General features: G+C 38.5%; 1 protein-coding gene across 4 annotated transcripts in view; it reads left to right on the plus strand.

Annotated features, from left to right (window-relative positions):
• The window catches only part of u2af2 (U2 small nuclear RNA auxiliary factor 2), a 47,884-nt gene that overhangs the window by 23,073 nt on the left and 8,347 nt on the right, over positions 1–16,464 (plus strand). For 2 of the 4 annotated variants that reach the window (XM_033044490.1, XM_033044493.1), the window contains exons 3-9: positions 1,029–1,132; positions 1,253–1,404; positions 4,611–4,727; positions 5,323–5,506; positions 7,086–7,165; positions 13,763–13,885; positions 15,677–15,763. In XM_033044490.1, the coding sequence (XP_032900381.1) occupies positions 1,029–1,132; positions 1,253–1,404; positions 4,611–4,727; positions 5,323–5,506; positions 7,086–7,165; positions 13,763–13,885; positions 15,677–15,763 (847 nt within the window). The remainder of the gene's footprint in view (positions 1–1,028; positions 1,133–1,252; positions 1,405–4,610; positions 4,728–5,322; positions 5,507–7,085; positions 7,166–13,762; positions 13,886–15,676; positions 15,764–16,464) is intronic. The other 2 variants (XM_033044491.1, XM_033044492.1) reach the window with 2 other exon arrangements.

A 16,464-nucleotide genomic window follows, 5' to 3' on the forward strand; every position in this document is an offset into this window, starting at 1 on the left:
GCTGCGCCACTGTACCTGAACCAGTAAACAAAACTGCCTGTGCTTGTCACCCAGTGCCAGCACAGAGTGTTTTTTGTGTAGTCTACTGTTACACTGACACCTTTAATTACACTCAATTGAGTATCTTTTCAGGAAACTAGGTGTCTGATCGATGATTATCTGCCCCTTCCCCAATGTTGTTATGACTATAAACATCTCTGATAACCGTCGTCATTTTTTTCTTCTCCCGTTATGTACTATGTTTACATATTCTGTTGTGCTGCAGCAAGCAAGAATTTCATTGTCCTATCTGGGACATATGACAATAAAACACTCTTGACTCTCTTGACTTTGAATGGTTCAATGTACATAGTAGGTTACAAATCCTGATAAATTGGGAGGCCTTCTCTCACATCTGTGAGCCTTCCCAACAGGTTTTGACTCTTCAATTAACACTGCAAACCTTTGATAAAATATAATGCATTGGTCCATAAGCAATGGATTTATTGTCACGCACTTTAGAGTAGAATCTTCTAATGCCTGTGGAATGACTGAGGAGAAGCTAGGAGCGGTAAACCAAGGAATTATGGTTATGAATGCAAAAGAACCATCTTTTACAAAATTAAGATAACTGATACAATTCTCAGATTGCAGCAAAACCTCCCAATCTGAAGGACTCTGGTCAAGGTACTGGAAAGTTTGGAACATTTTAAGTTTTTAGCTATATCTATGACTTAAATTAATTCCCTAAATATACTTGGAAAAAGAGTATATGATAGCAAATATAGGTGAGTTTACATTATTTGATTGTAAAGTGTCAAATACCTAATTCTGTCAGCCTAAATTTTGGGAGTTTTAATTCTTGGGGAGGTTTTTGGATATTCCTACCCTAATTGTATGGTTATTTGAACAAAATAGACCTTTTTTCCAATTTGTAGTCTACAGGATATACATGATATTGCAGATAAATTATTGGTGTGTGGTATAGCCTCTGATATTGGCACCACACATTTCTCTGAGACTGAATTGTGTTTGTTTTGTCAATATAGTCGGTCTCCTCGTCGTTCTCGGAGAAAGAAGCCCTATAGATACTGGGATGTTCCTCCGCCAGGTTTTGAGCACATTACGCCAATGCAGTACAAGGCAATGCAAGGTAAATTCTTCCTGTTTTTATTATGTCTGGTTTAATGAAAACTAGTTCCAGACATGCTCTCGGACTGCATCTATATTATACTAAGGAAAATAATCTGCCTCTACCTTTGTTTTTCTTTAGCTGCAGGACAGATCCCAGCCACAGCATTGTTGGCAACCTCTACAGTAGGTGGTGTGACGATCACACCCACGCAAGTTCCAATCATTGGCAGTCAGATGACAAGGCAAGCTAGGCGACTCTATGTTGGCAACATCCCCTTTGGTGTCACGGAGGCAAGTGCAAATTTTCGAAATGTGCTAATATCTTTTGGTTTGTGATGTAGCTGTCAAATATTCTACCCGTGCGTTTGCTAGACACTTCTCTTATTTCATTCTCATTTAACCGAGTTAGAGTTGGACAATGGAATTTAAAGGTTGCAATTACCAGTGATTGGGAAAAGGCAAGGGTGATTTGTGGCTTCTTTTATGTTTAAATTGGATCTAAGGACCACAAAACTATTAGGGAAGAAATAATTTGATTTATTGGAATTTATTATGACTTTGGGGTGTTCCAAAGTGCTGTATTGTCAATGAGTGCTTCGGAAGTGTATTGGCTATTGTAACTCAAGACATTAAGTAGCCAATTTGTGCACCATAAGCTTTTGCAATTAGATACATGATCAGAGAATCAAATTTATCATGGTGACCATTCTGTATGTGTGACTAGAACATCAAACAGTACATTACAGGAACAGGCATGTCTGTGCCAAACATGATGCCAATTTAAACTAATACTGCCTGCACTTAATCTATATTCCATTCACTGCCTGTCTGGGTGACTATTGCATACCTTGGCAAGGTATGCAAGCAAATAATTTCACGGTGACTTGTCACATGTGACAAAGCATTCATTCATTCTGCTCGTGTGTGTCTAAAAATGCCTCGAACATTGCTTTTGTGTCAGCTTCCACCAACTACCCTGGCAGCTTTTCCTTGACCTCTGACTGCTCACTCTCCCATTTCAGAATGTCCTATGCCCACTCAGAGACGTCCTTGAACCTGGCACCCGGAGAGCAACACACCATCTGGAAGTATTGTTTGTGGCAACAGAAATGCCTGTCTGAAGCCTTGACTATTGAGTCCCCTATCAAGCTTGCTAGCTTTGTCTTTGACCCACCCAACTGAGCAACAGAGCCAGTTGAGATGCCACTGACCTGGTTGCTGTTGTCACTTTCTCTGGGACATCTTTTCTTCTTCTCTCTCCCCCTTCCCCCCCCCCCCCCCCCCCCCCCCCCCACACACAAAAAAAATAGGCTCTAAAACACAGTTGTTTGAGAGGGTAGCAACCACAAAGATTCCTATAACACCGGCAGTCTTCCATCTCGCTGTCTAAATTGTAATGTGGTCACACTGCCTCCTGTATGCTCCTCATTGTCCAACCACTGTTGCAAATAATTCATGCGATCTGAGATGAGCTGTAGCTGAACAATCTTCCTGCAGACTAAGTAATCAGAGACATTAGACTCGTCTCCCAGCATACTGCTCCTCGAGCTGCCATTCCTGCGCCATTAGGAACTCAATAAAGGAAGAGGAAAAATCTTTACTTGCCAGGAAATAGATGCTTTAGTTATCCTATTTCTGAGCTATTTGTCTGTTGCATTTTAGATGTGATTCTTCATTTGCTCAAGATACCTTTTTAAATTGTGAAGATTTTGGCTTTCCTCGAAACCTCCGATCAATTCTACTGTTTCACTAGTCATAGGCATTTGCTTTGAGGATTGGTGCTCGAATGGATGTTTGTAATCTTAAGTGAATTATGTGGATGGCAAGATCTGTGCGTTTATGGATCTAGTCAGACAGCGTGGAAACAGGCCCATTGGCACAAGGAGTTGTGAATAGTGTGGAAGGTAGTCTTAAATTATAGAGATATTGAAGTTTTGATGAAATGGGCTGAAAAAATGGCAGATTTTAATCCAGACAAATATGATATGATGTATTTTGGAAGTGCTAATGAGGCTGGAATGTACAGCAATGGTAGATGTATTGGGGAACACAGGAACCTCAGTATAGATCCTTGAAGGTGGCATTGTAAGTAGACGATGTGGTTAGGGAAGCATACATGCTGCTGACCTCTGTGGGGACATTGAATACAGAAATCGGGAGGTCCTGCTCTATGGAACCTCGGTCATGTCTTGGCTGGAGTACTACATGCAGTTGGGATGTAGAAAGGGTTTGTGGCTCTGGAGAGAGTTCAGAAGAGATTCACCATGATGTTGTCTTATGATACATAGATACATAGAAAATAGGTGCAGGAGTAGGCCATTCGGCCCTTCGAGCCTGCACCGCCATTCAATATGATCATGGCTGATCATCCAACTCAGTATCCCGTACCTGCCTTCTCTCCATACCCCCTGATCCATTTAGCCACAAGGGCCACATCTAACTCCCTCTTAAATATGATTCGAAGATGATCAATTTTTGCTTGTCAAAATTCATTCAGGGATAAAAATTGGACAGTGAATTTCTGAGTCCTTTTCAATAATGGCATGTGATATTTTCTATGCACATAAGGCAGACAAGGCATAGTTGGGACTGAGGCTCTTAACAGCATTATATCAGTTCGCTGCTGATTAATGTACTGATTAAGTCGTGGGCTTCGAACTTTTGACTTTTAGCTCTGAGGAAACTTACAACTTAGTTGCTGGGTAAATTTGAAGAGAGATTTGTCTTGTGTAAAGAATTTGTAAAGAATTTCAAATCCATAGCCTTGAGGTCAAGGAGCCTGTATAGGTCAGTGATGTGACTTGATACTTTAAAGAAATTGATCCTGTGAGTCATTGTCATGATCATTCTCAATTCTGTTTTGCTGTTTGTGGTGATATAACATAATACGGTTAACATTCATGCCTGAAAAACATCACCATGATTGTAAGCAGTTTAAAAAAAAAAAAGCTACCGTCCTAAACTTTCTCCAAAAAAAAGTTCTTCTATGGATTATTATGCTGCTCCATCTAGTACTGTGATTGTTAGAATTGACTAGGGTTTTTAGATCCAGTAAAAAAAAAAATCAGCCATGTTCTTTGCATTGCTCAACAACCAAACCTTGGCATAAGTGAACATTTTCCTTGTGTCGCTTTCACGCTATCTTGCTCTAAGTAAGGCATCAGTGGAAGAGTACCGTGGCATAAGAATGAATCTTTTATTAGCACTTGCCTTTTTGGATGCACTGCAATTGAAATTGGTATTGAATTGGTATTCAGAACAGGATAACCATTTGAGAAGTTTTCATCATCAGCAGATATTAACTTGTCCTAAACAACAACTATCATACATCCTGGAGTTGTCAAAAGTGTTTCTTCATTGGGTAAAACTGTATAAATTTAGTAGAAAACTAAAGCTGCCATTAACTTTGGCATCATGCGGATAACATGTCGGAATGTAGAAATTCATACTCCATTAGTGCATTTCAGTGACTGAATAATCTTTTTTTTTCCCTTTAGGAAGCCATGGCAGACTTCTTTAATGCTCAGATGCGCCTTGCTGGGTTGTCGCAGGCTCCGGGGAACCCTGTCTTGGCTGTGCAGATCAACCAAGATAAAAATTTCGCTTTTCTTGAGGTGAACTTATGTCTTCCATTCCTATATTTTTTGTCATCTTTGTTAAACGTTCAATTCATTGAGTGGTGTGACATAGTTAATTGAATAAAGCAATATGTTTGATTGGTAAAGATGGTTTGTTTCCAAAGAGAGATGTGATATAGATGTACAGCTTTGAATAACTCTTTGAGGATATCTGTATGTCCAATTATAGAACAAAATATACTGAAAATGCAGTATCATGGTACATTATGCAGGCACATTGATAGCTGGTGAAAAATATCATAGGCAATGAATGAATAAATTTGTTAGCAAAGTGCATTTATTCTCTGTGTGTCTAGTAGAATCGCTTTTTCAATTTTAATGTAAGAATTCCATCATTTTCCATCTTAGGTTGTTTATTGCTATATTTGGCTTTAGAAAATAGGCAAACTGTTTCCTAACTCGGACAGTGCTGGTCATGAACCAGTTACTGCATGAAATGGAAGTGGAAGCTGGCTTGATTTGCGGTCCAGTTTCTCTTCATCAAAATATGCAACATTTTGTGTCTCTGTGTTTAATTCCATTCGATCTGTTTCATTTTTCTCATGGTATTTCTAATATTATGTTTTCTTAGTTCCGTTCGGTTGATGAAACTACACAAGCCATGGCATTCGATGGCATCATTTTCCAGGGTCAATCTTTGAAGATCCGACGTCCCCATGATTACCAACCTCTGCCAGGCATGTCTGAGCAACCTTCTTTCCATGTTCCAGGTCCGTCAAAAAATGCAACATCTGTGTGCTGGACTTCCTTTGCAGGTTTAAGTATACTGCATGTATCTGATGTAGTGCCAGGACACCAAAATGTTATTTGTATTAGCTATTTGTTGGCTAAAATGGATAAAATTCAATCCTACAAAACAAAATTAAACAATGCAGATACTGTTACAAACAATATGCAAGGAAAGTCAGTGTCAGAACACGCACGGCAGAATTTTAATTCTGTGGATGAAAATCTCAGTCGCTGTCTGCTCGAATGCATGGACATTCTGAGTTGCAACCTGAAAAGAGGAACATTTTATGTTGACATCAGAAATGATATTTTTGGGTCGGGAAAACATGTACATTGTTCTTGTTGCAGCAGGTAACTGATGGGGTTTTTTGGAGGGGTAGAGTTATATTTGCAATGATCAAAACTTGATTAAAGATTGTATTGTACTTTTGTACTGAGGCACTCATCGCAGGAGGCCATTGATTTTGCCAGCTACCATTTTAGAAGGAATGTTATAAATGCCAAACTCGAGTGCCCAGAACACCAGCAGCACTTATTGCTTAGTGTCTGCTTTGGGTATATCAATGCACCCTTAGCCAAGTCATGAGGAGATTTAACTATTTATTCGACTTGGCCCCAATGCTTTCTCTTAAATAATAAGAACAGATTCAGTTATAATACTAAATGGGTTCAGATAATGTTTAATTTTTATAATGCAAAAGTCATTAGCCTCTATTTAAGGTTTGCAATTAAACAAAAACAAACTGTTAGAGTCGTATGGAGGGGGATGGGGTGGTTGGGAGACTACACTGAGAATTCACCTTTACTTTTGCTCCATTTTATTTTTTTATTTTTTTTCCCCATTAGAAATATTTTTCTCGACTTTCTTCATTTTAATCTTTCCATCCTCACCAGTTCTTAATCCCTGCATCTGTTAAAGTTCACTCACTTGTGAATTTTGGAAACCTGCAGAGTCTTTATGTTCCGGGTTGGAGCAGCTGGCGCAGCAAGATTCTACGCCAGCCTGGGAGCGTGTACATGTTACTAGGGCCACATTCGCAATACTGTAAGTTAGAAGGTTTTTCCAGTTATGCTTCTGCTTGCCTCTGACTCGTATGTGGCTTGCTTATTTTATTTTGTTTTTCATAATAAAGGGTGAGTTCATTCAAACTAAAACTGACAACATGTACTTCCTAAGTGTTCCATGTTTACCTTTTTGCCTACAATGCAAAACATAAATATGTCCATTATCTGAACCCTTCTCTTGTCCCCTTAAGATACACATCTTGTACCCCTGCAGTTGGTTTCGTGGACCAGTCTTGGCTGACACGATCCGCAAGCATGACTATTATCATATTTTCAGCTGCACTTGTGTACCACGTGGAAACCGATTGTTTTGCTCCTTAATGGTAGCTACTTTACATCTCCCTGCAGCATGTCTTCCTATGCAGCAAGTAGCACGATGATACAGATATTACAAATCCCCTACTTATCACCCAAAGTGGATGCTTTGTGTGATCCTGATTTTTTAAAATATTTTTTAAGAGATAGTTTTGTTATGTTCTTTGTAGCTTTTGGTTCAAGTTGTTTAAATTGCCATGTTTGTTTCTCTTGTTTTTCTTTTAGGTGTTGTCTCCACGGTGGTTCCAGATTCTCCGCACAAGCTATTCATTGGCGGTTTGCCCAATTACCTCAATGATGATCAGGTAGCTACGGATATAACCCACTTGGAGAAAGCTGACTATATTGTTCTGCATTTTCTCCTCTTCGATTTCATATATCCAAAGCTGCCTTGATTTGAGCCATTGATCAAACGTGGCTGTTATCTTGGTTATGTTGCAGTTGGTTGACTGTTCAATGAGAGTTCGCTTTTTCCAATGCAAATTTTGAAGGCTTTTCTCAAACCACTTTGAAGTTCTTATTGACCAGTGTAATTGGGCTAGTCCTTCTCATGAGAAGCTTTAAAATTAGGCTAAGATAGACATTTTTTGTGGGCAAAACACTGAACAAGGGATGTCTACTTTGCAATGAAGATGGGTAAATCAGATTGTCATTGCCTGTTTTTGTTTTGTTCTTTCTCCTCCTCAACCCCATCCCCTCACTTCCTCCCTGAAAAATTTGAATAGATGAAATTGCTTGTGTGAAAATCTTGATTACATAAAATGGCTGGCTGAGAATTTGTACCCAACTAAACAAATCGTCATTTTTGTTCAAGCAAACTTCACCACTTCCTTTTTGCAGCAAGGGGGAAAAAAAGCAGCTCGGGCCACTGAAAGGTGACAAAATGCCTTAAAGATCCAGATCTGCAAAACCAGCACCACAAATGAAACCAGAAAGTGAAATCCATTCTGTATCAACATTACCTGATAATTTATATCCTATGAGGGCCTTTCTCCCCCTTTGTAGGAATTTGCTTTATTTCATTCATTTAGGACTGTTGGAAGTGGCTTACGATTTTTACATTGTTTCGATTTTGGTTGTAAAATAGAGTAGGTATTTTGAATTGAATTCAGTTCACCAAGTTGGCCTTTTTGTTTACAGTGGTAAAGCTTTTTGTTCTAGCCCCCCTTTTCTTTTCACAGCAGTTCAGTTTTTACAGGTTTTTTATCCCCAAACCGTTGGGCACATAAAGGTGAGATGCAATTACAGTCAATTTCTTTACTACCTTATGATATGCAGTGTTTAAAACACTTTTTCAATAAATTTGTATAGTTCAAGCTTGGTTTACAATAAAATTGCCTTTGAAGGGTCATATCAAGTTGTTTTCCTAATTAATAATGTCCTATTTATATAATTTAAACTAAAAATAACACAGCGTAGGGGACACACGACTGAAGCTGAAAATTAACTTGAATCCAGTTGTGTACACGAACCATGATATTAAAATCACTATCTCATTGACAAGTTCAGACTTTTTTAATGAATATTAAAGTCTTAGCTACCAACAAATACAGTGTTCTTCATAATGTTTGGGACAAAGACCCATCATTTATTTATTTGCCTCTGTACTCCTCAATTTGCGATTTGTAATAGAAAAAAATCACATGTGGTTAAAGTGCACATTGTCAGATTGTAATAAAGGCCATTTTTATACATTTTGGTTTCACCATGTAGAAATTACAGCTGTGTTATAGTCCCCCCGTTTCAGGGCACCATAATGTTTGGGACACATGGCTTCATAGGTGTTTGTAATTGCTCAGGTGTATTTAATTGCCTCCTTAATGCAGGTATAAGAGAGCTCTCAGCACCTATTCTTTCCTCCAGTCTTTCCATCACCTTTGGAAACTTTCATTGCTGTTTATCAGCACGAGGACCAATGTTGTGCCAATGAAAGTCAAATAAGCCATTATGACACTGAGAACCGAGAATAAAACTGTTAAGAGATATCAGCCAAACCTTAGGCTTACCAAAATCAACTGTTTGGAACATCATTAAGACGAAAGAGAGCACTGGTGAGCTTACTAATCGCAAAGGGACTGGCAGGCCAAGGAAGACCTCCACAGCTGATATAACCATATAACCATATAACAATTACAGCACGGAAACAGGCCATCTCGGCCCTACAAGTCCGTGCCGAACAACTTTTTTCCTTTAGTCCCACCTGCCTGCACTCATACCATAACCCTCCATTCCCTTCTCATCCATATGCCTATCCAATTATTTTTTAATGATACCAACGAACCTGCCGCCACCACTTCCACTGGAAGCTCATTCCACACCGCTACCACTCTCTGAGTAAAGAAGTTCCCCCTCATGTTACCCCTAAACTTCTGTCCCTTAATTCTGAAGTCATGTCCTCTTGTTTGAATCTTCCCTATTCTCAAGGGAAAAGCTTGATCACGTCAACTCTGTCTATCCCTCTCATCATTTTAAAGACCTCTATCAAGTCCCCCCTTAACCTTCTTGATGATGACAGAAGAATTCTCTCTATAATAAAGAAAAATCCCCAAACACCTGTCTGACAGAAGTCAGGTGTGGATTTGTCAATGACCACTGTCCACAGAAGACTTCATGAACAGAAATACAGAGGCTACATTGCAAGATGCAAACCACTGGTTAGCCACAAAAATAGGATGGCCAAGTTACAGTTTGCCAAGAAGTACTTAAAAGAGTTAGAGAAAGGTCTTGTGAACAGATGAGACGAAGAATAACTTGTATCAGAGAGATGGCAAGAGCAAAGTATGGAGGAGAAAAGGAACTGCCCAAGATCCAAAGCATACCACCTTATCTGTGAAACACGGTGTTGGGGGTGTTATGGCCTGGGCATGTAAGGCTGCTGAAGGTGCTGGCTCACTTATCTTCATTGATGGTAGTAGCATAATGAATTCTGACATGCATAGACATATACTATCTGCTCAAGTTCAAACAAATGCCTCAAAATTAATTGGCCGGCGGTTCATCCTACACCAAGACAATGATCCCAAACATACTGCTAAAGCAAGAAAGGAATTTTTCAAAAGCTAAAAAATGGTGAATTCTTAAGTGGCCAAATCAATCACCCGAAGCTGAGCTGAGCATGCCTTTTATATGCTGAAGAGAAAACTGAAAGGGACTAGCCCCCAAAACAAGCATAAGCTAAAGATGGCTGCAATACAGGTCTGGCAGAGCATCACCAGAGAAGACACCCAGTAACTGTTGATGTCCATGAATCGCAGACTTCAAGCAGTCATTGCATGCAAAGGATATGCAACAAAATACTAAATATGACTACTTTCATTTACATGACATTGCTGTGTCCCAAACATTATGGTGCCCTGAAACGGGGGGGACTATGTATAAACACTGCTGTAATTTCTACATGGTGAAACCAAAATGTATAAAAATGGCATTTGTTAAAATCTGACAATGTGCACTATAACCACATGTGATTTTTTTTTTCTATTACAAATCTCAAATTGTAGAGTACAGAGGCAGATAAATAAATGATAGGTCTTTGTCCCAAACATTATTGAGGACACTGTAAATTGCATAAATAATTTGATATTCCCAAAGGATAGCTTCGTGCATGCCTGAAATATTTTTTGTAATAAATTAAAATCGGAAAGTGGAGCTGCAGCATTATCAGTCAAATAGATAGGTAAATTAATTATGGATGATAGTTGTAAGTAGATCTTGAATCTACAGCCTAAAACATTAATGTTTACTACTTGTTGATTGGCTGATGGAAAGCTAAGGATATCTTTTTATTTTATTTAAAAAAAAAAAAAGAAACTATTGGTACTATGTAAAATTTACCGCATCATTATTAATTTCAAGCCTTGATCTATGTACCTTGCATCAATCATATTTTTTTTCCCCTTGATTATTTTAATTCTGAAATGATCGTGAATTCTTTGTAGTTGTGGCATCTTTAAGCTGCAATCTCTTTCCAATCTTCATTTTAATTTTTAATAGGTATTGAATTATATTACAAAAACTTGATATGATCCGTGGTGGCACTTTATTTATTTTTTTTAGCTATTTATATCAATTATCTTACTCACCTAAACTGGGCGGAGAAATCAATTGGAGAAACTGGGTTTATGAAATCTGTAATTAATATTCGACATTAGAAAGTCTGAAATGCACGGTTTGTTGAGAACAGGGAGTTTTGCTTTCTAATTCTAAATTTGTGAGCCAGTGTTATACTGACTCCTTTGTAGTCACTGCTGGTTGATACTCATGGCTCTTTCATTTTTGTTCCCCCACTTTGTCCCCAGCTAGGGGCCTGTAAGATCGTAAGTCTTGGCGCATAGTTTGTTCAGTAGTACTGATCTACTGCTGCCATGCCAACCTGTAAGACAAGGCAAGTAAGAGCTCATGTCCCGCATTCGGATACCCTCGGAGCCAGTTGCTGTGCACTCCCCTCAACTATAAAACCTGTCCAGCCTACCTGAGAGTATTTGCTGGCTTTGAGGGTACACCTAAAAAAGAGAAAACAAATTAATTTGTTCTTGGTACAAATGAATAAACCACTGAAAGTTGTGGTGTAAGTAGTACATATACCTATGGTATATATATATATATACCTATAGGAGGTAAGATTTTTCCAACCATTTTTCTGTATTTGAGGATTGCTTCAACAGTGTTCTTTCTCCATACGTTTTTATATTTTTGAGCTTAGTGAACTAAAAATGCCATGATTAACCCTTTGCCAACCAGGTTTACTTTGTGCTGGTTGATTTTATGAACGTTTTTATGACTTTCCAGTTTCATCGCATAAAACAGCAAGAATAAAATGCCCATAGCATAATTAATATAAAATTCTTCAACTAAATTGATGTCCTCAATGGGTTCATCGTTGGAGGCCAGAAATGAAGTTTCTTTAACTAAACAAAATTGTGTCTGGAGTCCAGAGTTCCGTAAAAGTATGAATTTACCTAAAATCTTTTTAATATTTTGGGTGTAGAAGAGGGGTTGAAGGCATGTGCAGGAGGACAAAATAAATCTAGATTGATGTTTGCTTTTCTATTAAGCCATTTATTTTGATAACCCTGGGCTTGATTTGATCCATGATGAAAACCCTTTGAAATCATATAAGTTTGTGAAGTAAAATGTATTTGTTCTTCATGTCCATGACTTTTGCCTTGCATTTCAAAATTTGTGATCCAATCAGAATAATTATGGAAATACTTCCTTAATAATGAAGTACATCTGGGGCAATGACAATATTGAAAAGAGATTCAATTTTTTAATGGATTCTGAGGACTTGTAGGAACACTTGCTAGTTTACATTTTTGATTGTTTTAATCTGCATTGGTATGTAGCCTGGTAACTTGAGCAGTAGACAACCTCCCTGTCATTAAGATAATTAAGTTTCAACAATTTTTTTTTAAGCTGGCCTTCAGATGGAATATATGCATTCGGTTGAACTGTTGGGAGAAGAATAGCAGCAGCAAACTCTCGAATCAACCTGCTGTTTTGGGGAATCTCATAACTGTTGTAAATGCTGGCAACTGCAGCCATGTCTGTTAAAGAAGCCAATGTGTTGCTATTTTATTGTTAACCAAGTTGATATCGACTGGAATTAAAACAAACTAGCTTTTCCTTCAGAAAATGCTGTCTGATATCTTATGCTGTCTTTATATGATATGGCCATGTGTTTAGAAAAATATGAGAATAAGCTAGTTAGTGGATCTTACATGATATAGCCATGTGTTTAGAAAAAAAGAGTATAAACTAGTTAGCAGATCATGTTTTCCATGGAGATTCTTCATCTATTGTGAATTTTAGTGGGATTCTCTTTGTCAGGCATTTAATTTGGCTGAATTAATATTGATGTAGGCTAATGACTGAGTGCGAAAGGGGAAGATGTGCAGAATATTGGAGCCTGAAGTTCTGTTTGAGCATAAGGATGGGGTTGGAAATGATGGGGGTGACTGTTGCTTAACATTTTCTGATTGTTTGTGTCTCACTAGTCAGAACTGATTGAAATCTGGTCTGATTATATGGTTTCATGTAAACCCTTTTGTGGTCACAGGATGTTCCTATGCCTCTAGTCCATGCATATCTTAAAATAGCCCACATTAGGTTATTGCCCAAGTTCCTTTTAATTCGATCAATCGTAATAAGTGGTCTGCAATCAAATTACATATATTCATATAGGAAATATTTGGCAAAATAATTGTTGCTGGATTGAAGATGTCCACCTTTTGGGCTTTACTGCTGTGAATCCTGTACTGTAGTTCACTGCGCTTTGAAAATTACTTCTGTCAGATTTAGCTAGTGGAATTGCACCGTCCATTTTGCATTTCCACAGTAGCATAGCACATAGCATTTTAGTTTTTAGTAAATTCAATAATTTAAGTGGGTCATAGTTTTTATTTTAAACTGACTTGCAAATCTTCTTTAATAAAGTTGCTTAGCACCAAGAGATTTGTCATGTGCAAGCAAGAGGTGGCCAACTCTTGGTTTTATTTTTAGCATTTGGATTATTTTTGTTCAAAATGGAATTACAGGATCGCTGTTCTAACAAATCTAAATGGGTAACATTGTTTGGTGCTGGGTCTTGTTGCTTTGAGTAAGCTGGGAATTTTTTCACCTTGATTTCAATTGCTAAGAGCTGACCCAAGGCTTGTTCTTAAACTTCTGATTATCTACCCACAACTGAAATTTTAACTAAGCAACAATTCAATTGCAGTGATACCAATGGTAGAAATGGTTTCTTGAATTGGCTGTTCCAACATTCAATGCCGTCTCTGAAAAATTTAAAGGACTTTATGATCCCAAATGTTTAAGAGTTACGATTTTTTCACATATTTTGTTTTTTAACAGATTCTGAATCGATTCTTATTCACTGTTCTGCTGTTGCCTTTGGCTTACAGGTTAAAGAACTTCTGACTTCATTTGGCCCACTGAAAGCTTTTAACCTAGTGAAGGACAGTGCAACATCTCTGTCCAAGGGCTATGCCTTCTGTGAATATGTGGATGTCAATGTTACTGATCAGGTACAATTTATTTATTATTGGAATTGCCACAGGCATTCAGATCAGAGCTGAATTAATATAATCGAAGATCCAATTTTAAGTAATTGGATAAATATAAGTTTGAGAGAAAACCCCTTTGCATACCATTCAAAGTATAGGCCATGGAGCAGTGACCCTGCGCGGTGAAAAAGGTTGTAATTTCATGTTGAGAATTTGAGTGGTTGTGCCCATAATACAACCAGTTTTGTCGAATTCAAATGACTTTGGTCAGGGGTGGTGGCATTTTGGAGGTAATTTTCTAATGTAAGTGAGGCCAAATGATGAACAATTGAACCTGGGATGTACCAGATAAAAAAGGTAAGGAAAATATTTTAAACATGTTTCCATTTAAATTATTCAAATTAAGGAATGTATAATTCCAAGGCTGCAGCATGCCAATTTTCATGCTGTGTGTGCTTCTCTTACCTTTTTGAATTTTTGATCCTACCTTTTTTTATTTTTCTTTGGGCCCACTGCTTCTCTCCAAACTACATAGCTGCACTTCATTTCAGCATTTACTTGTGGTTTCTGTAATAAATGATCGCACTAGATGCTTCCCACTGTTTTGTATGTTGGGTATTTTCCCTTTGTATCGCTTCACTTTTGTTGCTTTTGGCCAACACATTTGTATTTAAGCTGACTGCAACTGGTATCCTTGCATGAATCCTAACATATAACATGGGCGACAATAACTCTTGAAACCGATGGTGCTAACCTGGTGATGCTGGGCCTAATTCAGTTTTTGAAATCCCAGCTATTTATACTTTGAGAAAATGCATGAGTTGATGAGCAGGTTCACAGGATAACCATGGATTCTCATTATGTATATATAATTTATAATTTGTGGGATTATGTAGAGATATTTGCGAACAAAAAATATTTGGGAATAAGTATAGGCTATTTCAGAACACCTGGCTCTCTAATATGCATTTTGTTTGCGTCATCTATTACTAACATAAACTACTGTCATTCTGTGGCCAGTAGTTTTAATTTCTGATGCCATTGTCTCTGAGCAATGTCCTCTTGCCAGTCATTCCCGCACTCCTGCACACGCTCATATTTGTTTCTTTGCGCTGGCCTGTGTAGATGGAGTGGCAGATATCTCCTGTGGGCCACAGGTAAGAGGACCACCATCCTAAGGAATACCTTAATCATTGGCTTCTAGGAGAGCTTGGTGAGGCCAGCCGTTTGGTTCTTACAGCCTGGGATCACATTGCATCTCTGGTTGCAAGCTTAAACTTCTGTGGAGACCAACACTCAAGTCTGCCAATCTTGAGCATGATGAGTTTCATCGGTTTTCTGCTGGGCCTTCAGGTATGTCTACTTCTTACCAGCTGTTCCTTGCAGAGAAGCCCACAGTTTCATTTGTCTGCTATTGGTAGGTACAATGAGTATCGGCAGGGAATTTAGATTCAAAATGGGCAGATGAAAATCTAATGAACTGCTAATGTTTGCGGAAAACTAATTTGAGACATGGAACATAATTCATGCTCATGGTGCTGTAGTCAGCAATATCTGTTGCAGCTTGTAATTTTTCAGTCATCGGGTTTTTATCAAATTGAAGATTATCTTGGGAATGCTGATTTGTTATGTTTTGTGAAATTGTAAACTGGATTTTTTTTTTTAAACAGATTAGTAGCACAAATATCTTCCCCATTATGTACACTTTGAGCCTCATTCTTAAAAATAGAAAACTGATGCAATTGATAATTTAAAAAAAAATTTAAACAAAATTGTTCCCTGCCGGTCCTAAATAATATATTTTCTGTTTAGGCTATTGCAGGATTGAATGGAATGCAGCTTGGGGATAAGAAGCTTATCGTACAGAGGGCCAGTGTTGGTGCAAAGAATGCTAACCCGGTAACTAAATTGTGGTCCAAATGTTCTCAGTCTTGCAGTTGTGCCACAGGTTGTCTTCTCCATTGGGCTCTTCCTGCCATCTACATCTTTTGTTTCTCCTATGTTTTAAAATGTTTATTTTGTTTAAATTCATCACCAAGGCAAAACCTTTGCCCCTGTGACTGGTTGATCTGATTTTAATCATTTTGAAGAAAATATGAAGAGATGATTAAAGTTGTGTGACAGAATGGGGAAACATACCTCCAACCCCATCACCCTGAACACAGCCTCCTCTTGAATGTCACTAAAACGAAGGAGCTGATTGTGGACTTTAGAAGGGCACAACAACCGGGGACATACATGCCACTGGGGATAAATGGGACTACTATGGATAGGGAGTCCACATCACAGAGGATTTGACATGGACAACACACACTGCCGCACTGGTGAGAAAGGCAAGGCAGCGCCTTTACCACCTCAGGCAGCTGAGGAAATTCAGTCTCTCTGAGGATCCTTCAATCCTTCTACTCTGGTGCTGTAGAAAGCATCCTGGCTGGAAACATCGTGATCTGGTTTGGAAACAGCTCTGCGCAGGACAGGAAGGCTCTGCAGAGAGTAGTGCGTTTGGCCGAATGCACCATGGGAACAACACTCACCCCCCCTGCAGGACCTATACACCAGGTGGTACAGATCCAGAGCTAGCAAGATAATGAAGGACCCCT

Source organism: Amblyraja radiata, chromosome 26, assembly GCF_010909765.2.
Source record: "Amblyraja radiata isolate CabotCenter1 chromosome 26, sAmbRad1.1.pri, whole genome shotgun sequence".
Classification (NCBI taxonomy): domain Eukaryota; kingdom Metazoa; phylum Chordata; class Chondrichthyes; order Rajiformes; family Rajidae; genus Amblyraja; species Amblyraja radiata.